Genomic DNA, 26,098 nt, shown 5'->3' on the forward strand with positions numbered 1-26,098 from the left:
AGCAAACATAAGGCCAGCCAGCCTACAAACAGAGCCACCCCATGTGGAACTGAATGGAGCTCAGACCACGATCGGCATGGAAGATGCTGAGTGCCGTCCAGGACACAGGGGTGAGAGCAGTGAGTGAAGCGAGCAGGTGCAAACAGGCTGCTATAATCAGGCAGCACCTGGCACTGTCAGGACGGGTGCACTGAATGCTCATGAGTGAACCGATCTATGCAGCCGCAGCCAGAACAAAAGAGAGAGTAACAAGTAACGAGTTGACCAAGGGGTTGGATCTAAATTGGCTTTGCATGTTAATGAACTGGCATCATCTATAAAAGAACATTTAGTCCAAAGCCCTTCATATTCTGTTCATGATTCAGAGCGTACAGTGAGCTTCCACCTCGGTAACCCTGTGATCACAGAGAAAACTGAAATAGCACAAATCATAACTACTATATCAACACATAGGATTCTTGCTCTCCACAGTCTGATGAATGTTTCATTATTTTGATTCAGAAACTCATCCATGATTTCTTCTTCTCAAAGCTCTATTTTTTTTTAAACTTCCGTTGATGGTGTCTGCAAGTGGCAAAGTTAATATTGATGATCAACTGTGGCTGGTAGGAGAGAAGTAAAGAAGAATTTCAGTTTCAATCTTGAAGCATACCAAATAATGCACGGTCACATCTTTACCTGAGTGCATTTATTGACATGCTTATGATGTATTATTAACTGAAATTGACTAGTCAGCAGGCAGAAGTGTGCAGAATGAATAAAAATGTTTCAAGAGGTGAAAAAAAAAAATTACAATCCATAAAGCAGATCGACCACAACAAATCATTTCACAACCCATAATAAAACAGTTCAGTGAATAGGAAATAGAACTACAGAGTCAAAGCAATGCAATTACATTTCTCCAAGACATTGCATGGAATCAGAGCAGGACTGATAACGGCTCTGGGAGTGTTAGAACGTTTTTATTAAGCATGCATTTCCAAAATTAATGTGGGACAACTGTCCCTTAGTTTGTAGTTTTGGTAACTTTCTTCTTCCCTCAGGCTCTAATGGCCTGGCAGCTGCCTGAAATTGAAATACGATGTGCCATTTAGCAAATGAAACCTCCTATTTATTTTTCATTCAGTGGCAGAGAACTGGTTATGAGTGTTGTACTTACTGTAAACACTGTAAATGGTGCTTCATTTTCTAAGCCAAAATTGGTTTCTCAACAGCAGAGCAGAAAATTATGTTCTGGTGCACTTGATTTTTAAACTGCTGCCTAATGGATCTATATGAACTTGAAAACATGTTCAAGATATATAGTACATGTCTGTTGAGAACTGTTATGTCTAATGAAATTTTGACATTTTAGAAACTAGCATAAGAAAGTGCAACAAAAAGAACCCCTGATGATTCAAACTGTTCTTGATATAATAATGTATCAAGAGCAGGAACTACAAATAGCAACTACTTTGCTTGAACAAACTTATACCACATACAAGGAAAAAAACAACCTGCAGGAGAGGAGAAGAGGAAATGCAGGGTCTGGCTCAGTGACCATTAAATATGACTCATTTGTACACTTCTGCGGGTGGAAAATGCAGCAAAGATATTGTCAGCGTTCTGTTTTGTGGTTATTAAAGCCGTTAATGATGTATTTTTATGGAGAAAAAAGCTTCAGTTTGTCTTCAGCTTGGTGCAGCACTTCCCTGCCACCTTGTGCTTGCACCGGACATGACGATGTCATAGACATTGCATTGTGGTATCAAAATCTGAGTGAGATTTTGATTTCCCTGCTTCTCTCTTTCAGGGTTAAGATTAGGTGTGAGGGTGGGTTTTGGTTTTTAGCATGCGTACACTGAATAAACGAATCAGAAGTCAAATTTTCACATTAATATTTCAGTACAACACCTTTTTTTCATTTGGAGTCATAATCTGCTGAATTTATTTTTAATAAGTAAAAAAAAAAAAAACTTTATTTAAAACACAGCAAACAGGTGCCGCGTTGACAAAGAACATAGTACATACAAAGTTTTTTAAGATAAAACTGCAAATATAAATTAGGAAAATTTATTTTAGGTTAATAATTATTTCCACAGTATGAACATACACACTCTCAACAAGGCAGATGATAAAAGCAAGGAGTTTTTACACTTTTGTCTTAATCCGGTCCACTAAAAAGGATCCATGGCTGAAGGTGCAATGATTGTTTTTCACGGGGAAGGGCATCTCTTATTTTAAAATACATGTGCAGGGTGTAACATGTGCATCTTTACCTTTACCATTGTACAAAATACCACGAAAGACCCAAAATCTTCAAAAATCTCATTCTCACTGGGACAAATTCAGTATTAACAGGACAAATCTGCTACATTTCATCACTTTGTAAGGGTGCTTTGAATTAAAATACCTTATTTATGCACCTAAAAGTCTGGCTGTTGAATTCCCCAGCACACCATATCCCACTGAGCGAGGATTATGGGCATTTTGATTTCCTAACAAATAAATGAAATTGCATTATTGCAGTTCTTCCGAATATATTCAAGTAGAACATTATTTCTCTGTGTGTTCGGTGTACAGTGATCGTTAATACTGGGTTGCTGGTGACCTACGAGCAAAAGGGAACAAAAACAGCAAGCAAGGAACTGTTGGGTTTGTAACAGGAATGGTATTAAACAGCTAGCTGAACCATCATGACATTTTCAGGGAAATGCGTATAGCCATTACGAAGAACTAGCAAGGTTATATAAAGCATCAAGTCACAAATCCCTGAATAAAAATGAGGACATGAACTGAACGGATCGACCACAATCTTGTGTTTCAAACAAAAAGGATCAACTGAAAGGACATGTAGCTGCCTGTCTGTCAGTATGAAGCCTCTAGAACACACTGGCTGTACAGAAATAGCAGGAAGTCTGCATTGATATAAGGGTGGAGTGGCTTGAAACATCAAGAAGTTTTTCTATGGCGCAAGTTCTTCAGTTCTGGCTTTCAGTAGGATTGTCAGTGCATCGTGTCCGTGAAGACATGGACTCTCTCTTATTCTTGCACAAATCGATAAAACATCGCAGCCCACACATTCCCTCAACACTCAGAAGATGTCGCTGTTGCAGCTGTTTTTAAAATCATCCCTGCGAACCCAAATAACCTCGCAGTCCCTCTCAGAAGCGACACCCTCCACCGCGCACTGCTTTCTCAGGAGGGTCAGCTTCAGTGGGGCGTGGGATTTCGGAGGTTTGTCATCCGAAAGTCCGTTGAGACCTTTGTCTTCGTCTCCTTCTACTGAAAGGGCCTCTAAAGACTTCTCCAGACTCGGCTCAGAGGAAGGGGCCCGGACGGATTGGCAGTACTCATCGTCGTCGCTGAGGATGTCCGTCTCCTTCACGTCATCCTGGTTTTCGTAGTGCTGCAGGTCGAACTGATCCTCCACCCAGCGGTCTGTGTCCCGGATGGGCTGCTGGGGTCTCTGGAGCGAAGACAGCGGGGGCTCTGTGAGGGGGATGGGTGAGAGCTCCTGGGACGTGCCGTCGTCGAAAACCACACTCATGTCTATGGTGAAACGATTACGGATCAGCTTCCGGCGGCCGAGGGTTCGAGATGGGGCTGAAACTGGAAGAGAAGCAAGCATGAATGCCGAATATAATTTTTTCTTTAAACAGCAGACAGTTTTCTGCTTTAGGAAAGAAAGCAACAATATTATCTGGTGGACACTAGGATTTCAATTTGTTATGTAATAATCAGCTCACCCTAAAGCCTGAAACAAAACTGCAGTGTTAATCATGTTAACGAGAGTAAGATGGAAAGAGACACAGTGGGAGAGTTAGAAGGAATATTGGGAGAGGAGCAGAGAGAAGGGGAATGTTGCAGAAAAAAAGTAATCAATGTTCAATTTGCGTCAGATGTCCCCAACATACCCGCTCTGTTCACTGTGGGTCGTGAACCCTTTAGCGCACAAAGCCGCTTCCCTCCGAAGGGAATATACTGCTGATTTGGAGGCAAACTCTCAGTCTTCATTAACTGCCGGCGTTGTTTGTCCCTCAGGATAGAATGAACTGTCTTCAGGAAGTCTTTTTTACTCTCTGGAGAGCTAAAGATATAAAAATAAATTCAAATATTTTAGTCAGGAACAGAACAGAAATATTCGGTTTTACAGTGGCCCCAAAAAATATTTTTTGTACCCTTAAACCAAACTTAAATATGAATGCAACTGCATTATATTAACTACAGAAGTTAATCAGGACAAACTTACAAGTTGGTATTATTACAAAATAATGATACAAATGTTTGGTTAAAGACAGTACTTTTTAAATAAAAAATAAGCCAGCAATAGCATGACTGAACATATTGTTAACATTGTTTTAGTGTGCAGCTAACACTTAGCATGTTTAAACATGTTTTGGAGTATTGTTAGCATGTTTTAGCCTGTTTCAATATATTCATTGCATCTTTTAGCATATTGCTAACACATTAACCATATTAAAATGTCCTATAGTTTTAAAGAAACAAGTTACAGTTAAAGCATAATAAGATTAAATAGTAGATTAGCATGTTGGTTTTGACAGCCAATATTATTAAGAAGGATAAGACACTTCTCAAACAAAACAGCCTTAAGAATGAATCATGGTTTTACTTCATCTATGTTACTATAGTTAAACCATGGTATCCACTACCTAGACACTAAGGCCCAGTTTTACAGACAGGGCTTAGACTAAACCAGGATTAGGGCTAAGTACAATTAGGACATTTAAGTAATTTTTATTAACATGCCTTGGGAAAAAAATAAAATAACTGGTGTGCATCTTGAGACAAAAACAAAGGAACTGATATATTTTAACATCAGTCAGTGCAAGTTTCTTTCATTTAAAACAGCTCAGACTTGCACTTTAGTCTGGGACTAAATTTAAGCCTTGTCTGTGAAACTGGGGGCAAAAGTGATACTTGAGGCCCACTTAGTCGAACCATTCACTCATATACCCAATCTTTAGACCAAGTCTGCAAAACTACAAGCACATTACATGCTTAAAACTGTTTGATATTGTAAAACAAACTTTTCGCAAAACTCTAAACACCGTTCCCTACATTACACACATCATTTGAAACTAACAGCTCTTTTGTTTAATTTAGGAAACACTGCCATTTTAATGTCACACTCATTTACTGATGGCCTACACACAATAAATCATCCATCCATCCACCTAGAACATGCCTACTAGCCAAGTCAGACAGTCAGCTTTATTTCTAAAGTACTTTATACAATATAGATTGCTTCACAATAGTATAAAATTCTCATTCTGCTATAAAGCAGCTCTAACAAATCAATAATGTCATTCTACAGCTCAGCTCAAGTCAGTTCAGTTGCATATCTGTAAAATTAATTGGTCGTACATGCTATATATACAGTGTATGTGCATTTGCATATACAGTATGTACGAGTGCTGTGACAAACTACTGTGCTCCACTGCACTCACCAAATGTGTGTGACATTTTGCATGTGTGTTTTGTGTGTAGAGTTTTAAGAAATGGAGCCAGAGTTTCAAAAACCACCATGGTTTTGCTAAACTAACCATAGTTTAACCATGGTATTTTAATATAGTAAAAGTGCAAAGAAATTTGAGAATTATGAATTGCCAGTCTGGACATCATCTTACCTGCAGCAGATGTGGAAGGTCCTCTCGGGTCTCCCCTCAGATTCTGACCTCATGTGAACAATCTCACACATTGCAGACCCCTCTGAATCTGAAATGAAAAATGGAAAGGTTAACAATATGCTGGTAAAAGGACTGTGGGAAACCCTGTAGTACAAAACCTCCCAGAACAGCACAGGGTTAATGAACCTCATGGAAGACACAGACCATGGGACAATGAACCAAAGTGCAGACCCCAAGATCCTGTAGGATGACCTTTTAACCCCTAACCAACGATAGGGAATATCAACATTCTGGCTTGAGCCAGTTGAGCCAAATTTACTATGCTCATCAAGTGTCATCAGGGCACAGGGATGTAAAATACATTACATTCACTGTCAGAGTTAATCTAAAGCATGAAGTTAATATACCACGCTCTCAATAGGTTTGTTGGAGAAGAATGAGACCAATAGACCAATACTTACTAGGGAGGTTGCGAACTTGGAGAGCATCTGTAGAGATCATGTGTCTAAACCTAAATGGGTCTCTCTCATCAAGGATTGATGCTCTGTGAGATCCACCCTGAGACAAAATAACAGCAAAACACATTTTTGGGGGGTTTGTGAGGATCAATAAAACATTTAAAATTTATCTTTATTGGCATCCACCACCTGACACACTAAAGACAGGAAGTTAGGGGAGTAATGTATTCTCTACGTCACGTGGTTTTATAATATCGCAAACCAGTGAAAGGTCTCAGAGTCAATGGTCAGAGTTTTGTTGGCCATGTGAAATGAACCAAAGAGATGACAGAAGTGAATCGAGTACAAGGGAATCCTCACTTCACACTCGACAATGTGCCCTTCAATAAAACTCAAAAGCTACACCTCTTAAAAGCGCTAGTCTGCAAGCACTTCGAGCCCATGTCAGACCTCTATTAATGAATAATGAAGAAAGGGAAAAAGCACTTACGATTTTTTTCTTGTGCTTGGAGCAGTCCTTATACACAAAAACAACTGCTGTTCTGAAAACTGATGGAAAAAAATGAAATAAAACATTAAGACACACAAAACCATACAACACTTAACATTCACAATAGAGATGCTTGGGGCTCTTTTCAGAAGAGTTGGAGTTAAAACGTGACCCGGTGAAATACTGCCAACTTCAATGGCAAACTGACCCATTTTTAAAGCCTCTGAAGAGTTTCTTCTTCAAAAATGTCTTAGCCAAAGGGGAATAAAGCCTTGTGTATAAATGCAACTTTAATGTCTTAAGAGCCAAGGACAAGGTGGCTCCTCTAATGCCATTGTGCCCAAAGATACAGCTGGCCTTTACTGATGCAGGAAACCATTACTGTAGGGAACAGACTAATGAATAAGACAACAGGATTCTATTTCGGGAAGAAGCATTTTACAAACACTCACCGAACGCAGCCAGTTCTGGGTCCCTCTTTCCCTTCATGAGAGAAGAGGGTGGGTTGATCCAAACCACAGTGTCATGTAACAAGAGGTCACCCATTGACAGGTCAGCAACCTGGAATAAGAGTAGACAATGTTGTAGATGTTAGAAGACATCAGTGCACAAATCATAACATTTGATGGTGGCATTACAATATTTGTTGCAAGTATCTAGTATCAACAAATGTGAATTTTAGAGTTACAAAGACTTAAGAGAGACTAGTGGAACAGTACCTCTTTTTTGTCAGAGCTCTGATCGCTGATAAGTTGGTCAAACACAGCTCCATACTCCTCATGAATCTTCTGCATTTCATTTATGTGACTGGCCACTTTGTTCATGGCTTTCATTGCAACTACAAAAAGATGAAGACTTAATAAACTGCAACTAAAGAATTCAGTTTTTTTAAAGCCATTTGGAGCATTTTGCCTTTAGAAATACACCATCTTTCTTAATCCAATAGAATTGTTACTGTAGCTTTAAGAATGTGTGCAAATGACCTCTATTCTGATTAGGGCTGCATGATTTAGGGCAGAAATGTGATTGTGATTTTTCTGAAGAAAATATTATTATCATTATCATTTTAGAGTACATTTGTACAATAGCGATACTAATATTTATGGTTGTCTTAAGTACTGCATTTTCAAACATTTAACCAAGCTATTTAATTTGGAGTAAAACCGCAAGGACTCTTTGTTAAAGCTTCGGACAACGCTTGTCATTACAAGTTAAGAAAGATGTTTGGTGTTCTCAAATGCATGAGTCACCCAAACTCAGAGCACCTCAGTTCATTTTGCATCTACTCTGAGACACTGGGTCATGAGCTGCTCTGGTGTAAATCAACACAGTGACGTGCTTTACTACGAAACACGCAGCACACATTTAAATAAATTGTGTGATTTGATAAAGTACACTATAAAGTAGCCATATCATGAGTATTATTATGATAAATCATGCAGCTCTACTGACTGACTAATCATTTTACAGGTAAAGACTACTATAGCCTTGATAAACAATCTGAATGAACTGCAACAGCAAACAAATTTCAAGAGCAAGCAAAATTCTGTTTTCAATGACGTGGTCTTTTCAAAACCTGCTTATCTAGCTCAGAAGAGGAGCTACATCATATTACACTACAAACAGATCTGCCATGGCCTAAGATTATGCTCAATCAGTATCTAAATCTTCATATTTACCATCCAGATGGTAATGTTCCTCGCTGTCAGGGCTGGTAAGGGAGTGAAGCTCCCTCAGGAGTAGTGGGTATTTTAAGACTCTCTGAATGGGTTTGATCAGGTAGGACTCCAGCGTGGAAGAGTGCTGTTGCCTGGGGTTCCTCTCAGACAGGAATGCCTTGAACTCCGGGTCTGTTTTAGCTGCACCAAAAGTGTGGTGAAGTTATGAGATGGCACAAATCATCTCATCTGTAATCAGTTGCATCTGTAAACTAGACTTTAACTTGGACAGGAGTCTTAACTTGATATAAAGAATTACATTTGAGTAAATCAACTTTCAACATTCTCAACCACCTTTCTCTATGTTCTGCCAGCCTGACATTTCAGAAAAGGTTTATACTCCAACACATTTATCCATTACAATTTCAGACAATCAAGTAAAAACTTTATCCACTCTTTCCACAGGAAACATCTTCATTCACATACATCAGCAAAATAGCTTTGGTGCCTTGGGAAATGGCAATTTTTCACAGTAGACCCCTACAAAGGGTCATCATTCCACAGTAACATGCTTTGGGGTACATCATTTGCTTGTGAGAGAGTAAAAACACCCCTCTAGCTTTGAGTAAACTATAAAAAAAAAACTGGCCTTTGGCAGTTGGTAGGTCTTCAGAACAACAACTTATAAAACTAACCAACGTAAAGCAGTCAATGAACATGGCAATTAAATGACAAGGAATGGTTCTCAAAGAACCAAGGGCTCCCCTGCACTTTAAAACATTGATAATTGTGCTAATGCTTGTAAACCAGCCTCTGAAAGTGCAGTGGCATTACCTTTGGTAAGGACCTTTGGGACCTTTGTGTGGCTGGCGCAAAAAGCACTGTAGATCTTAAAACGATCGGCATAGTACAGGAAGGATCCACCAAGAGAAAACAGAACTTTCTGGAAGTTAGAAGATAATAAATTAGAAAACACAAGGATTCATCATAAAACGTGAAATTAGGAGACAGTAGTGACCTTCTTATGGTGCCAATCGTATTTAGCATCTACTCAGATGTTCCAAAATTATGTAATACAAAATGGACTAATTTCACCGCACCTTGAATTGATCCACTTTCTCCAGTTTGTCTAAATCTGGAACCAATCTGGTTCCATCTTCCAGAGTTTTCAGAAACTCCACTTGGAATTCCACCATCTCCGCCAAGTTTCCAAAAAGCACATCCAGCTATGAGTGTAGAGGGGGTAAGAGATGCGTAAATCTTATTTATCAACAATATTTTAAGAAGTAAATTAAATGATTAATTCTATATTGTAAAATATAGAATTAATAAATGGTAAATATAAAAAAAAAATTCTCACCTCATCCTGTGAGAGGAAGCTCTCCTTCTGCAGGGGGTTCAGGTAGCGCTCTATCAAAATGTTCAGGTCCTGTAGATGGAGAGAGTCAAAGACTTGTTCATGTTTGGCTTCAGTGGAGCTTTTATATTAGAAGTTCTATATCTAGCAGGCTTATCATGATCAAATCTAGCATGTTAAAAATTGAAACAACGCTTTAAAAGCACAGCAAATACTGACCTTAACATAGGCCCTCTCAGTGTCCACCAGCTCACTGATGACTTTACGCAGTTTATCAGCATCGGAGAGCTGGCGTGGGGTGAAGAGAACTGGTAGGGGTGAGATGGGGCTGGGCACACAGGATGAAGAGGAGGAAGATCCAGAGGAAGATGAGGAACACGAAACAGGACCCTCGGTGGTGTTCATTTCATGAAGGTTGCGACAGAAGGCAGTCACCTGCTCTGTACTCTGTGGAGGCAATCAAAATGTCAATTTTAACACCAGGAGCAATCAAATGCTGTGATACACTACATGACTTAAATTTGAACAAAATAACCCATATGCCTCGAAAATGTTCACCAGCAACAGACCCACACACCCACACACACAGGTATTCAGAGCATTTAAGATTCAGAAAGATGCATTTGCAGCTCCAAACACACATTCAGCGATATTCTGGCTGAACTCCACAGACAAGGCACATCATGCCTTGGCTGAAGTGTAATTACAAGTGTCTGTGCGATAAATAACTTTAAGATGGTCTATGTCAGATCTTTGAAAGAACTCTTGTAATTTAGTACCGAACAGTTTGTCTCCTTGGGAAATCTGGCACTGGGTGGATTTTCCATCTAGGAACTTGTCAACAAGTTTTCAAAGAGTACACCCTGCCCTTAGCCAAGATTACTTGGGCTTCCCACTATTGAAAACACCCTCATATTTCTATAAACATCCACAAATCACATCTAAAAACCTCATCCCCTTTGTACTACTTACTTAGTGTAATGCATTTTTTTGACGCCACTGACAAACATTACACAACATGTACGCATCGGACAGTTTCCAATCCAAAGATCTTCAACCTCATTGTCACATCTCATGTGGTCACAGCACTACAACAAGAACTCAGACTCAGGATAGTGTTCAGGAAGAAGTGGAACAGATTCAAACAGACAGGAGGAACAGAGGACAGATGGGGCTTCCAGCAGCATGAATTCCTCTCTGATAAACACAGTGACGGACTGACAAAAAGCCCGCAAACCCCAACATGCCTTAACCAGCCTGGACAGCCCAGAGAGAGGTGGTGCGATGTAGAGATAAAAGTAATGAGCACTATCGTTTTTTCCGGGTTAAAAGCCATTTAAGGTTTATCAACAACATCTGTGGTATGCTTTGGTCAAAAATGAGAAAACTTTCCCTTGTTCTATAAACAAAACAAACAAAAAAACACAGATATATTAATGTTCTTGGAGTGGAAGCCTTTTGGGGAAGTGTTTCAGCAGGTTTGAACCTAGCAGCTTTCTGTTCGTGTGGTGAATGAGTGTGACCAACCTGAAACCTGTGCAAAATCTGCAATTTTCTTTTTTTGCACTATTTATCGCGTGGATTCACAATTAAATGACTGGATTGTGCCCACAACAATTCACTAAACAAGTGGACAAGGTGTAAAAATACTACTTTTCTAGGTGGATGAATTTCAGGATGTGTTGTACTGTTTTAAAATGGTCCGTGTGACATCGGTGGTTTAACAGTAAGAGGTGGAACAGTTCCCTGCACATTTTTCGCCATGGGTTCGAGTTAGTCATACGAATTCACCACGTTGACCAACATAAAGTTTCTTGGTTTCAAAGCGACTTCTGTGAGTGGTGCTACCCATGAAATCTTACCAAAGTTTTGTTAATGTGACTTTAAAGATGTCCTTACTACCTTTCTGGGCCTTAAATGTGGTAGTTGCGTTGCGGTCTATGCAGGGTCAGAAAGCTCAAGTGTTCCAGCAGGTTTTATTGCAGAAACATTGATTTATAATTCTGCTGAGAATTATAATTTTTCCAGTAACAATGCATACTACTGTATATGGGGGAGGGGGTACTACTTTCCTAGGTGGATGAATTTCTGTTTACACACTATTGGCATAATTCCAATGGGTGAAATCTGCACTGTGTAAACAGTGTTACTTTATGGATGGTTACAACACAAAAGTTACACCAAAAACCACGCAAAAGTAGCTGGAAGTAACTTTTTATTTAGTCATAACATGATTAAAAAGGCTAGATACCATTTAAGTTTACACAGAGACGGCTGGTAAAGGACTTCACATCAGTCCCATCCTAACGCATGCAATGTATGTGCTACAGTTATGCTATTAAAAAAAAAACTTTATTAATTTGTTTTTGTAACAGATCATTTCAAGGCGTAATTGTGGTCATTATACATCAGTTTAAAAACCAGTTTGAAAAAAGTTTGCAAACCAATCTGTCCAATATTATACATCTACACATAACATACTAATCCACTAAATCTGACAGACACAGAGTGTTATTAAACAGAGCTCATGAACTAAGTACATCACACACACACCCAAAAGAAAACCCTCCAGCTCACCAGTTGCAGCATGTCATAGATGGACTCTGAGGAGCGTTTGGAGCTCCTGTGCCTCCACAGCACAGACATTCTTCCTCTCAAAGGTCACCGATTTCACACCAATGCAGACCCGCAGTAAAACCACAGGAAGCGCCTCCACCTCCAGCTTATCTTTATGCACAGAAATGTCACGACCCGACCGTGAGAGCGAGAACCCAGCTACTCTGACCAGAAACAGATACGCAGAGTGTGTCTTCTTCACTATGAACTCTACATAGCACGATAGCTTCCCTGTACACACAGCCTCCTCCCTCCTTTCCTAGAATTTCTCCCTACGTTTCTGCTTGTCTGAGCTGGTTTCTAGCCGGATGGATGGAATGGGGCTCTGACAGCTGTGGTAGTACAGTAAACACAGAGAGAGGGAGAGAATGAGAGAGAAAATAATAATAATAATAGTAATAATCTTGGCGGCAGCAGGATGAGGAGGGGGACACTGGGACAGCCACAAACATCACATTATACCACAGCTGGGAAAAGCACAGCTCTCAGACGAAAACATCAACATGCCGAGAACAAAGACGACAGGTGTGGCACAGTGTGTGTCTTTGTTATGATGAAAGTGTGGAAAATAATGACCGTAGACAAAGAGGGTCTTGTCAGAGCTGCAGTGCAGCTATTAGTGCACAGGTTTCAGATATGCTGAGGTACTCACAGTGGGGATTACAGGTTTGAGCCTGGCTTGCAACAGGTCCTAAATTACTCACCTTTTCGTTTAGTAATTTTATTATGATTCAATTAGTTTCTATAGGCAACATTTGTTTACTTATTTTAATTTGTTTAAATCTTAGTTTAAACATTCATTTTATATGTAATTTCTGCTTTATTTTGAATAAACACTATTTTTAGTTTTATAGTGTTTTAGAGAGGAATACACTTTTTAATTTAAGTCAACACTGCTCACACAAGTGCTCATGTTTCTATGTTCGATGTCACTATGAAATTGCTTATATTTATGAAAATTACTAAGTTTCAAAACCATGAACTGCAAAAAATAAAAATATCCCACTATACTACAATCATACCTTAACCCATTCAGCCAGTATTTTTGGTCATGACTCCCCAACCTACTTCCTCTATTAGAGAAGCTAATTACTATCTTTAAGCAAAAACACAGAACAGAAAATGTTGTCAGACCCAGTCACACACTTGACAGGAGCCTTTAATGGCTTGTTAACTCTTCTTATCAATGCAGAGACTCACAGAAGGCAGGAAGAAGAATTGTTTCCTTCCCTGGAAAGCAATGAAATGCCCTTATCAGGCGCTCAAACTGACTTCACAACTGCACACATGAAACAGGGCTCAGTTTTTTAAAGGAGCTTTCACTTTCAAAACGGTCTTGAATTCCATCCATGGTCATCTAAACATCTTCGCATTTACTTTTTAACCTTGAAACTCGGAAGGAAATTTTACACGCATGCTACTAAAGCTCATGGGCTCAAATAAGAAAGTACAGACCTGCTTAAATGGCAGAACATCATTGGTTTACAACAAGTAAGCCGAGAAACTCCTTTGCTTATACAGTTTCTCTCTCTTTCTCTCAAAACTCACCTTAGACAAGCTTATCGGCTTTGAAGTACCTCAGAGCATTTACGACTGGAAAAACATGCAAATCCATAAATTTCTCAGGAGATTTCATGGGATGCATGTCGTAACAAGCATAAAGCTCCACATCGTGTGCATCCTCAAACCAATCACGATTAAAAGAATTCTGTAGTACAAACCTCCCTCTCCTTTCCTTTTTCCACACACACACACACACACACCTAATCCAGGCTGATGTGAAAAGTCAATATTTAGACAGTTAACAGCCCAAATCCATGAGCATGCATTCGTCTTCTCCAGAGAGATAACTCGAGAGAAGAACTGCTCGGATGGTTGAACTTGCATTGTAAATAAGTCTGGAGAGTGGCAGGGGAAGACGTTTTTGGGGTTTGCAGGATGTTGCACCACCTTATGTGAGATACATGTTGTCATTATCAAGCTTGGAAAAATAATGAAGTCCTCCTGTCCTTTGTCTTCTAGGTAGTCTGTTTCCTCCGGCGGGTTTCTCCATAATTCATCGGCGTTAAGCGATTCAAATCGATGTGCATAATCAAGCAATTAGAATGCAGAGCTAATTAAAGAAGATGTCCCCCTCTCTCTTTCTCCCTCATCTCAAAGCAAGAAAAGAAAACATAAGCGATGTGAGATAATAATGATAACCAACCGTGTGATTAATACGGGGAGAGAGAATGAGAGAAAATGAATCTCAAATTATGCCCAGCTGAATCAGCTCCTCTCTCCCTATGATTGTGTAAAAACGTATACAAATACACATTTCTGACAGAACAATAGACAGCACAGTACAAGAGAAGATACCGACTAGAGCAAGCATGTTTCTCTGTGTCCAAATGGTTTGACAGTGTCCAAAAAGAGCATATGTATTTGGTAGGTTATGTGCACAATATTAATGTCCTGACAACTGATTCAGCAACATGACACATGGACGGGACAAACAGTGGAATGGGACGAAACAAACACGCAAGTGCTGACAGAATGTGGTGTTTATTGGGTGAATTATTAGGGCTAAATGTGTTTCTGCAACAGATGGTGTGCTGAAGAACAGGCCAGAGAGACTGTGGCCGGCTGACAGTGTCGGTGTGACAGACAAGGGCACGGAGAGAAAACATACAAAGACAAAAAAACAGGGCAAAAAAAGGAGGCCAGATATCAGATCAGTTAATAGTTCTACAGTGAACACTGTAGAAAGAGAAGAAATCGTGAAAGAGACAAATCAATGCTGAGAATGACTTCATAACATTTAAACTGAGGAAAAAAACACTACAGTTTGGAGTGGAAGTGTGTGAGTCCAAACATTTGAGACCACACTGAAAACCTGGAATTCAAAATACAATTTAAACCTGGAAACAATTGTGATTAAAATGCAAAATGCATTGCAAAATAATTTGAAAATATGAATTATTATAATGAATTATTGCTAGATCACTTATCAGGAAATTTCCTAAACTGATCAAATTACTTTATACAAACGGTCGGATACTTGTCTACTGAAGTACAAGGTGCTCTTTGGGTCATTTTAAAATCATACTGAATCATTATTAAGTTTTAAACTTTCTGGGGTTCATGCAGCTTGAGTGCTGCGGACATTAAAGCAAATATTTCAGTTCTTTCCAATCAATTTGTTCTGCTGATTAAATATTCAACTAAAAATAAGATTTTTGTAGTTTTAATGTAAAAGTGGGTGCAGCCATGTGCAAGGCATTTCAAGTGTACAGAGGCAGTTAGTTATGCTGCTTGATATTGATGAACTGTTATTTGGCAACATAAATCTAATTTTTTTTCATTGTAATCAAAAACACACTGATGTGTAGCTCAAATATTTTTACTGTTTACGGCACTTTGTGATTATCCTCCTAGTCATTTATCAATAGCAGCAATTAAACAATTCTCGCACAGAAAATAGCTCAGTTCCAGGTTGTAAAATAAGGTGGTTAGGAGCACATTCACTAGTGGGCTCAAACATTTGGATCCTCAAGTTCATGCACGAGTGTGTGTTGACAGGTTTCATTCTTCCTTGTGTAAGTGGTTACACAGTCATGGCTGATCTTGACCTTCATTAGGCAGACTATGTCATCACTTCCAGTCTGTGTGATAGTATGAGTGTGTCTATGTGTGAAGAACCGCAAGGCAAGACAACCTGTCTTCCCATCTGCTGTCGTCTCTGAACACAGCCTTAAAATCAAAGGTCACTTAGATCACATGACACAAAGCTCTTAACCAGCCATCTGATTCCAGTCAGCCTCTGACTCCAAGACAATATCAGAAAATAAAGAGTCTATATTTACCCACCCCAAACAAAAGCAGAGGCCACAAAACACCACTAAAAAGGCCCAGCTACACAATACACTAGGATGCCAAGCTCTATAAATCAAAACAAGAAGCTCATTCTACTGTAAATCAGCCAGACAAACTGTTCAAGCAGAGATTTTTGATGAATCTTCATAGCAGGTGGTCTCTAACCTTGTGTGGCGAGTCCGTTTCATCCTCCAGGCTGTCAGCAGGGCTCTCAGCCAATAGGTTTACCCCATCTTCGCCTGTGTCATCAGGGCTGTGCAGCACCAGGCCAAGACCTTCATCCAGGATGTCCTCTAGAGGGAGCAAAGGAGACAGACAGGGACGGGATGAGCTACAGGACTGTACAAGACACAAGCTATCACAGGCTACTACTTACTGATATTTCATAGTCTCCTGACACTTCTGAACTTTTTTTAATAATCTAAAAATAATTATATTATAAATGTATAAAAAAAAAGTATATAAAAAAATTCAGCAAGGATGCATTTATTTTATCGAAACTGACAGTAAAAAACATTTGTAATATTATTAATTATTTTGGTTTAAATAAATTCTCTCTTTTTCAAAAAACCTTCTATTAATCAAAGATTCCTGAAAACATGTATCCCGCTTTCTACAAAAAAATAAAAAAAATAAAAAAAATAAAAAAGAATTAAGCAGCACAATTTTTTTTAAGACAAGAGATGTCTTGAGCAACAAATCAGCATATAAGAATGGTTTCTAAAATATATTATCATTAACTGAAAGAAAAACCATACAAATGTGTATTAATAATAATGAGAAAATGAAAAAACTACAATAGCAAGTCAATTATACAAAAAAATTAAAATAAATAACACTGGAGTACCGCTGAAGATTCATATTCGCCATGACAGGAATACATTTCATATTAAAATATATATTGAAAATAGAAATCAATTACTTACTAAATTGCAATAATATTCCAAAATACTGTTTTTATTGCATGTTTAATTAGCAATCCAGTCTTAATGAGCATAAGAGACTTCTTTCAAAAACATTAATTGTATTTCTAGTAGGCTAGTACTGTATGTTGATGATAGTCAACTTCTAGCACTGATTTTTATGATTTCTGAATCTCAAACGTTGAAACAGAATGATTTAAAAGGTGGAGCAATCTCTCTTCTAGTAGCAATGGCAAATAAAACCGATAATGATGAAGTTTACCCTTACTTTGGGAGAAGATGTCAGTGCAGAGGTCCTGTGCCCCGTCCGATCGGCGGGGAGGCATCTGGCACAGCTGGTGCAGATCAGTAGCAGGCAGCGTGCTGACGGTCAGGGTGAGAGAGGGCAAAGAAAACGCAGCCTGCATATCAGCCAGCTCCAACACACTCGCTGGCTTACTGTTCAGTTTCAGAATCTCATCACCTGCTCGCAGACCTGAACACAATGTTAAACAAATCCAGTTTGTAACCCCAAAACGTAATTACATCACTCAAACATACAGTCAACGGATAAAAGCTAATACGTTTCTCTTAAAACATTTAAAAACCGTGTTTTCTTGTCGACTATGCTGTCAGAGGTTCATCATTAATGCATAAAGTTAATTATTTATACAACCACGTTAAGAAAATATTTCTTTACTATTCAAATGTTTTAAAGTAAATCTACATCTACATGTACATGAAGCTCATCTGCTCCTCCCCCAACCACTTGACTCTCTCTCTCTTAATTATCAATTACTAACTCATCAGCTGCTCAGTTAAACTCCAATAGCTCAGTTAACGCTCATTAGACGGGACTGCCCAGTTTAATTGATTATTGATGCCTATGTTCAGCAGGAACTGAAGTTTTTGCTCTGTTCCTGAGCTTTTATGAATGCTGTATGGGTTTACACACATGCATGCCTGCACACATTGCCTGAAGTGTGACCCAGTTTTACATGAAGTGAAATGTCAGCTGTAATAAAGCTTTTTTTATTGGATGGCTCGGCTCTGCCTCTGGCAATAGAGTGATGATGAATGTTGGGGTGATGTCATCAACAAGCGCCCCCAGTGCTGTGAGTCCAAACTGTCCTGAATTTGAGTATTACCTCCAGCAAATTTTGTCCGTGTGTATTTCACACACATTCTCTTCATTCAGTTTGGACAGCACATGGTCTTAACGAGCCAGTGCTTTGTTGGGACACCCCACCACACCCCCACCAAAAAAATCCTTCTGGAGCTGTCCACTTGGGTTTGTATCCATCTGCCTTACTATTCATCAAGACAAGCCTTTTCTTGTACACTTCCACTTTTGCAAGGCCTTCTGGGTAGAATTACTAATGAAATCGAAACAAAACCTTGATAAAACCAGCCTGGGCTGTGTTTCCCGAAAGCATCGTAAGCTAAGTACATTGTAGACCCATTGACACCAGTGGAGCCACGATTAACTTAGGCTTAAGATGCTTTTGGGAAACACAGCCCTAGTCAGTCTGGCCATCTTAAACCAGCTAAGACGTGTATTAGTCTGATTCAAATGGGTTTTTGCAGCAAGGAAAGTCTAAGCAGAGTGTGTGCTGTACATTCAGGCACAGTCAAGTTTAATAGTTTGGGGTTTAGCACAAATCCCTGACCCTTAGTATGAGCAATAATAATAATAGCGATGCTTATTTTAGTGAGCACCGCTAATAAAAATACTCTGACACTCAATAACTGGACTTACTGGAACAGAGAGTATGTGAAACCGTTCTGAAGGCTGCTCTTAATGAATGCACTCGCTTGGCACAGATATCATTGGCAGGGCGGAATGGTTTTAATTTGCTCCTCTTGGTAAGCCTGTGCTCATGTGAGGGCTTTTTAAAATGATTTTCCTCCAGTCCGGTGGAGATTTGGGTCAGTCCTCACAGTTCAGACTCCTGCATATTCCCCTGCTAATTTCTCAGCAGTTTTATAGACTATTACAGGTGAGGCATAAGGTTTTGATTTGGGCCTGTAAGAGCTGCCAAATAGAGGCAGTAAAGGAATCTAGGAACTTTTTTATGAGGCATTTACACAGTGTTGTTTTCTACTAAAAAAGGAAAAGTTTTTTTGCATTTTGGCTGTTTATTTACATGACAACAGCATTTTGGGGCAAAATGCAATGTTTTTACTGTAATCGCCTCTGTGTAAACTACAAAACTTAAAAAAAAAAATCTGTATACAGTGTTTTCACAGACCAATGTGAAACTGTGATTTGACATGTTTTGGTCATTGCATGCTGTGACTTGTTTCCATTGTGGTGTGGCTTGTTTCTTTTGTGTGGTGTTAACCAGGGCTCTGAACTAGTTCAATGAATGAAAACGAAAACCGGAAACGAACGCAATTTTGAAAGGAACAGAACCAGAACCAGAAACAAAATCAAATTTTATAGTTCCGAAAATTTGAAATGGCCATTAATAACGTTATTGTATAGTTCCATTTAATATTTGAAATATGCTGCCAACCAATCACAGATTCCAGCAGTACGGCATATGCAAATGTAACGCTGAGGACCGCAGCTCTCCTTTGATTATTGCATGAATGCAGCAAACTGTATCAACTAATTTTGACCGATTAATAATCAGTTAAACGGTTTAAAAAGTCATTTATTTATTTTCAGTAAATTATTAAAATATTTAAAAAGGTTTGCTGCATGGTTAAAATACGCTACACGTGTATATATATATATATATATATAGAGAGAGAGAGAGAGAGAGAGAGAGAGAGAGAGAGAGAGAGAGAGAGAGAGAGAGAGAGAGAGTTCTGATTTCATTCAGAACACAAAATGTTTACAAACATTAGGCTTGGCTATAATATACACTGTTAACATAGCTAGGCTATTTATATAATAATTTGGCATTCAAATACATCGTGAATACGGAAACATTTGATTTTGTGTCGAATGAGAGACCCAACATTGGTTCAATTTCGTTTTAGCCTAAATTAATTAGTTTTGATTTGTCGTTAATATTGCTATAGCTTCTTACATTTGTAATTCTTGTTCTTTTCTAAATACTGTTAATTCAAATGATTTGTTGTGGAGTGAGGGGAACTAAAATAGCCTAGCGGATTTTCTCAAATTTCCCGGAAGCTGAACAGTTTTCATTTGCTATATTAACCTCAAAATAATTCTTAGAATGAAAGTTGGAGTCCGACTTTCGGACGCATATACAGCGTTTCTTATTACACATTTCCTATTATTATATATTCTTTATATTAAATAACATTTTAACATCCAGATACGTAGAGATGTAGGCATCAGCTTCAGCTTAAATTAGTTTGTTTTTTGGATTGACGTTTTTATAGCCTAAACTTTAGAGGATTTGTTTTTAGAGAGAAACTAATAACTGTTTTTATAATGTTTTTAAACATTTTGCTTTAGACTACAGGTATTTTAGCCTTCATTGTTTCGGAAGTAATAGGGCTAATAACTGCTCGGTGAGCGGCAACTTTTTCTTAAAAAGTTTTTTTTTTTTTCTTTTAACAATGCAACAAACATTTTTAAATATCTTAAAAATACTTTGTCTTTAAAGTGTTGATAGAATGTGGCTGTGATTTTGAGTAAAGAAAACGCTATACTTTATTATTATTGTTTATTATTACTGTTGTGTCAAGCTTATTTCTGTTGTGTTGTGGAGATTTTGCAGTTTTTGCACTACTGTGTATGTGTATATTTGTGTGTGTGCGCACATGTGTATAGGATTTTAAGTAACTTGACTTGAAGTTGTGTGGCTTTAAATTATGAAAAGTTACAGTTTCGAAGTATCTTCCCCAACACTGTATAATAACTGAACTGTAATGAAGAACTGCTATCCGCTGAGTTCCGTCACACACCTTTGGCAAATGCCAGACCTCCAGCTTTGACATCAGTGATATGAAGCTGCTGGCCTCCGTCCTCCTCTACTACCACCACTGAAAAACCTGGAGAAGAGAGAAAGAGACATAAATAACTAAAAAAGAAACAAAGAAGAGGAAGAAATCAGATATAAACTGAACAGCATTGTTACCATAGCCTATGGCACAGGACTCATCTCTGTCAAACTGGATGACTTTGGTTGTCTTGGCACAAATTTCAATTTCTTTGTAGAGCTGAACAAAGGAAGAGAGAGGGGGGTTCATATTGATTAAACTCTATGGATGTACAGTTCATTTATAGTATGACTTCAGAAAGAGCTCACATACATCATGGAAAATGTCTTAGTCAGCTGAAATTTATGGTGTTGATATATAAGCTAAATAAAAATCAGCTCATTCTTAAGAGAGCCTGAGACAAAACTGGGGCTTTGATCATTTCAGGGAGAGTAGAAGTTCGAGAAAGTCAAGTCTCTACAGAGAGGAAGAGAAAAGATGAGAGGAGACATGGAAAACACAAAGACTCTCTGTCATTTTAGAAGAACGGCCGTGAAAAAAACCAGCAAAGTAAATTAGCTTTTGAGGTTGCAGTTGTTGCAGAGGTGGTTTTCCCCAGACACACACACACACACACACACACACAAAGCTAAGGGGTAAAAGAACTATTCAGACTGCATTATGCAGTACATGCATCTTCTACATAATTCATAACATATGCAGCAGCCTCTCCTCAATGCGGTCTGAGAGTTTAGACTCACTTTAACCTACATCGCAGTCAGAACTCAAAATTTTATTCTATCTGCAGCGCATTGCAGAGTCACAGTCTAATAAATTCACCCCATGCTGCGTCTGTGACCGCTAAACGCTCTTAGCTGTCCAGGACACGTGTGGCCGCTGACAGGCCTTTTTTGCTGGACTTACCAGGTCACAGAGGTCCTCCTCAGGCTTGGGGACGTACAATTGCACTTGATTCTCAATGAGGAACTTCAGCCGTATATAGTGCTTGGAAAGTTCCAGTCTGTAAGTCTGTAAAAAAAAAAAGGAAAAAAAGAGAGGAAAATGTATAAAATTGCTTAGGATCATTATAGTTAACTAAAATTAAACTGTACAAATATTTAGTTAATTTAGTTACTTAAAATAAATAAAAACATTAACAAATAAAATATAATATTAACAAAATTATGCATTATGTTTATAGATGCTTTCTATAAAATATATATAAAATATTAAACACTGAAAAATACGGAAATTATATTATACTTAGCACTAAACAAATATATGCTCTGTATGTATTTAACAATGGCTGACTGTACAATATCCAACTTACAAGAGGGTTACTTACTAAATAAGTAATAAACAAAACATCATAAAATATTGATTTGAAATTAAATTATGGTGTGTGAGAAGAAATAGACCATGAGTTGATACAAGACATGAAGTTAGTGCACTTATGTAATTGTCATATAATGTATACAGTACTGTTTAGAATTTATTATACAAATATATTTGACTACAGAATGCTGCTGACCAACCGGAATAAAGTATTCCAGAGAGCTGTATAAAAAGAAGATTAACAAACAAGGATGTCTGAATAAATATCAAAAAACTATTTACATTCAGCAATAAACCTCAGCATTTAATCAGCTGAAGTTACTTACGACCGGTTTTAAATGCTAAGAAAATCCATGACAACGGACATTAAATGTTATATTTGCCAGTGTGAATTGGTTCATATTTTATTTCAAGACTTGACAGAAAACCATTTCTGTGATTTAGTTTGGCCACTTTACAGGATAATTTATTTATAATTCTATATGTTTCATTATATGCTGTTACAGACTATCTAAAAATATGCATGTAGACGACTCATAAATTGAAACACCGGACAGAGTAACTGAAGTGTGATTGCTCCACTGGCATCCAAGTGTGAACGGGAAGTGAGTTCTGTGTTCTCTACACAAATGCTTGAGGACAAATTTATGAGAACGGTGGATAAGAGCATTCTAGAACACCCTGCAGTGATAGCAGCTGAGAACGGACAAGGAAAGAGGCCGAGAGCTACTGCAGCAGAATGATAACAGGAAGATAACCGCAAGAAGAAATAATTTTAGACACTTTAGCCGTTTGCCTTGGGAAATAGTAAGTTCTAGAACTTTCAAACCTGAAAGGATGGGAGGGTGAGCTTTGTGTTTTCAAGAAATGAGTTACATGAGATGTTAGCCGTGGACAAATCATAAGATTACTCTTTTATGATATCGAAGTGTGTTTAAGGTGTTACATTTCCTGTTCATTGTTGCTAGTGGGCTGCAAGATGATGGCATAGTGAAACTGGGATATTGTTTGCTAAAGAAACACAGGGCACAGCTGACGTATCTGTGGCTAATGTGAGCTACCGCCTCAGAACAAAAGATGACACATGCAAGACGACAGACAACCACCAGTCAACAAGTTTCAGATGACCATTATATCAGGGTTCAAAAACAAATCATGTGGGAACTACTTTTTCTGGATTGATATATATTTCTGTAATTAAACTTTTTGGAGGGAAAGTTTAAGTGGGTGTGGTCATATTATGCTAATCTTGTCACAGCAATGTGGTTCGATGTGACATTGAATGGACAATATGAAGAATAAACAATTTAGTTACCTGAACTTAATTTAATTATTCTCAATGAAATGTATTTGATTTGAATAGGTTTGTATACATGATATTTACCCTGCACAGTGCCTCCAGGGCCTCCATGGCTGAATCGCCTGGCTGTATGATAGCCAACACAGGCCGATCATCAGGTAAAGAGACCCAGGATGGCGTGAGATAGTCAGGTACCCAAACGTCACTGTCCGTCTTGTGTTGGTCAAGACTTTTCACCAAACCTTCTTGGTCCTTCTGTTAAAAGAAACAAATTATTTAGGAAGGTACTTAGTGTCAGCATAACATGCATTGGTATTAAAATACCATTCCATTAAAATGTTTTACTAATATTTTTACTAATATTTTAATCTTGGATTGATTGGTTAATATCAGTGTTGGGTAAGTTACTTAAAAAAAAGCAATCCACTACAAATGACTAATGACTTCTTTAAAATAGTTTTTCCATTACATTACTGATTACTGCATTTAAAAAGTAATCAGATTACTAATTACTTTACTTTCAAGTTTACTTTACTTTTAAATTATCAAACCTACAAAAATGCACTACAAAGAGAAACTCATAGTTCTTTAATTAATTTAATATTGACAGAAAAAAAAGTATTATTTTTATAACCTATACTTTCAGTATCAAAAACGTAACATAACTGTAACTGTAACTGTAATCAAATTACATTTAAAATGCAACGCATTACTTTACTGCGTTACCAGGAAAAGTAATTAGATTACAGTAATGTGTTTCTTTGTAACATGTTATACCCAACTCTGGTTAATAATAACAAGAAGCCAAATAGCTTTAAATTATCTCTACTAATGAAGCATGCACAATCAAACCAGGAATGTACATCAATAATGTAAATGTGTAAGAAAAATGAATACCACAAGAAGATTTTAGACAAACCACTAAATGCAGATTTAAAGGTGTCAGTTTTGCGGTTATATTTGCACAAATCGGCCTTATCACACTTAAGCAGAGCTGTCTGGATCGATGCAGCAGACACTGTGATGATATCTAATCAGAGACTAATTAACCTGGCATCCAAGCACAGCAATGTGCAAGCCCCACACAATAATCAGCGCCTCTGTCTGACAACGGCACTGTTAGACGTCTGGCGGGTGATCGATGAGCTGACGTGTACCGGCTGGGCTGTTCATTGTGGGTCTTTCGAGGGCTCTTGGGTCTGTCAGCTGGTCTGGCCTGCTGTCAGTGACGGCATGCTGCCTGGCTCAGATAGCTTATCCCACACTATCGGGTGACAGCCTAGTACCCCCCCTTCCCCTCAACAATCTGCCCGCAGAGTAGCTGCGATGGTGGTCCCCCATCATGGAGAGACAGCAAGCCCACACATGGTGAAGGAGAGCGGGAAATGGGTCAGAGGGACTTAAACACTCACATACTGGCAAACACATGCAGACAATACATTAAACACTCCAACATTCTGTCACTCACACGTGCATACGCTCCCCTCCCAAAACACCCGCCATCTGCCTCCTCTGCTGGCTCTTAATGGAAGAGGAGCCCGGGCCTCCCGCCGCTTCTCCCAGAGGCCCTACAGCCCAGCTTGGGTGTCTTAACTCTCTCTAGCTCTTTCCAGCTCCCTTTGGGAGCTCCATACAGCCCTTACATCTCAGTTCTTAAGTGATCTGCCTCTGTAAGGATTCTCTTTGACAGTTTTAATTATGCAAAGCATGCTGGGAAGTGTTAGTGTCCTCCTCACCAGCATCTCCTTTCCAGAGTCCTCAAACATGTGCTCGAGATTCCTCTTAATCGACTCTTCACCGTCTACGAACACCTGAGGTGAGACAAAACCTTCAGTCGGAACCCACCATATATGAAGTTATTTTAATGCACTTATAGCACATAAAAAAATAACCATTGCAAATTGTATGAAAAATAAAGAGTGATTTGTTCTATTGAACACATGTATATAATGTCTGGTTGATGTGAACCTGGTTGATGCTGGGTCTGCCTTTGGTTTTCTTTTTTGAGGTAGTGTCCAGACCCCATAGAGAGGAGAACCGGCTCTTTCGTTTACTGGAGGAACGTGACAGGGCCTGGGTACGTCTCTGAATTCCCCCATCCGTCCTTGCTGCCACCTGTCCGACACAAACCCGCATACACAAAGTCAATAAACATCTAAGATAGTTTCAAGCACATGTGATGATAATTTTAAACCATTTAGCATTTGTCACTATGGAGGAAACCTTTAAAGGAATAGCTCACCCAAAAATGAAAATGGGAAAAGTGCAGCATGAACATTGTTCAAAACATCTCCTTTTGGATTTGTCTGGCTTTGGAGCAACATGAGAGTGAGTAAATGAACAGTACCTTTAAATATTTCACTAATCCCATGATTGTACAATAAACATTAATATTTAAAAATGGGGAAGTCGTGGCCTAATGGTTAGAGGGTTGGACTCCCAATCGAAGGGTTGTGGGTTCTAGTCTCGGGCCGGATGGAATTGTGGGTGGGGGGAGTGCATGTACAGTTCTCTCTCTACCTTCAATACCATGACTTAGGTGCCCTTGAGCAAGGCATCGAACCCCCAACTGCTCCCCGGGCGCTGCAGCATAA

The 26,098-nt window shown here is 38.7% G+C and overlaps 1 protein-coding gene across 2 annotated transcripts in view; it reads right to left on the reverse strand.

Annotated features, from left to right (window-relative positions):
• Positions 1–2,038: 2,038 nt before the first annotated feature.
• Positions 2,039–26,098, reverse strand: part of tiam1a (TIAM Rac1 associated GEF 1a) — a 47,986-nt gene continuing 23,926 nt past the window's right edge. Inside the window, exons 8-27 of one of the 2 annotated variants that reach the window (XM_052567354.1) lie at positions 25,473–25,619; positions 25,241–25,315; positions 23,589–23,759; positions 21,794–21,898; positions 21,028–21,109; positions 20,855–20,941; positions 17,256–17,462; positions 16,230–16,357; positions 9,813–10,040; positions 9,597–9,665; positions 9,337–9,462; positions 9,071–9,179; positions 8,258–8,437; positions 7,298–7,416; positions 7,031–7,139; positions 6,579–6,637; positions 6,092–6,188; positions 5,631–5,718; positions 3,897–4,069; positions 2,039–3,591 (exon numbers count right to left, since the gene is read on the reverse strand). In XM_052567354.1, coding sequence (XP_052423314.1) covers positions 3,074–3,591; positions 3,897–4,069; positions 5,631–5,718; positions 6,092–6,188; positions 6,579–6,637; positions 7,031–7,139; positions 7,298–7,416; positions 8,258–8,437; positions 9,071–9,179; positions 9,337–9,462; positions 9,597–9,665; positions 9,813–10,040; positions 16,230–16,357; positions 17,256–17,462; positions 20,855–20,941; positions 21,028–21,109; positions 21,794–21,898; positions 23,589–23,759; positions 25,241–25,315; positions 25,473–25,619 — 2,877 coding nt within the window. In that variant the 3' untranslated portion in view covers positions 2,039–3,073. Of the gene's footprint in view, positions 3,592–3,896; positions 4,070–5,630; positions 5,719–6,091; positions 6,189–6,578; positions 6,638–7,030; positions 7,140–7,297; positions 7,417–8,257; positions 8,438–9,070; positions 9,180–9,336; positions 9,463–9,596; positions 9,666–9,812; positions 10,041–16,229; positions 16,358–17,249; positions 17,463–20,854; positions 20,942–21,027; positions 21,110–21,793; positions 21,899–23,588; positions 23,760–25,240; positions 25,316–25,472; positions 25,620–26,098 lie in introns of both variants that reach the window. The other variant, XM_052567353.1, reaches the window with a different exon arrangement.

This window comes from Carassius gibelio, chromosome B10 (genome assembly GCF_023724105.1).
Source record: "Carassius gibelio isolate Cgi1373 ecotype wild population from Czech Republic chromosome B10, carGib1.2-hapl.c, whole genome shotgun sequence".
NCBI classification, from domain to species: Eukaryota; Metazoa; Chordata; class Actinopteri; order Cypriniformes; family Cyprinidae; genus Carassius; species Carassius gibelio.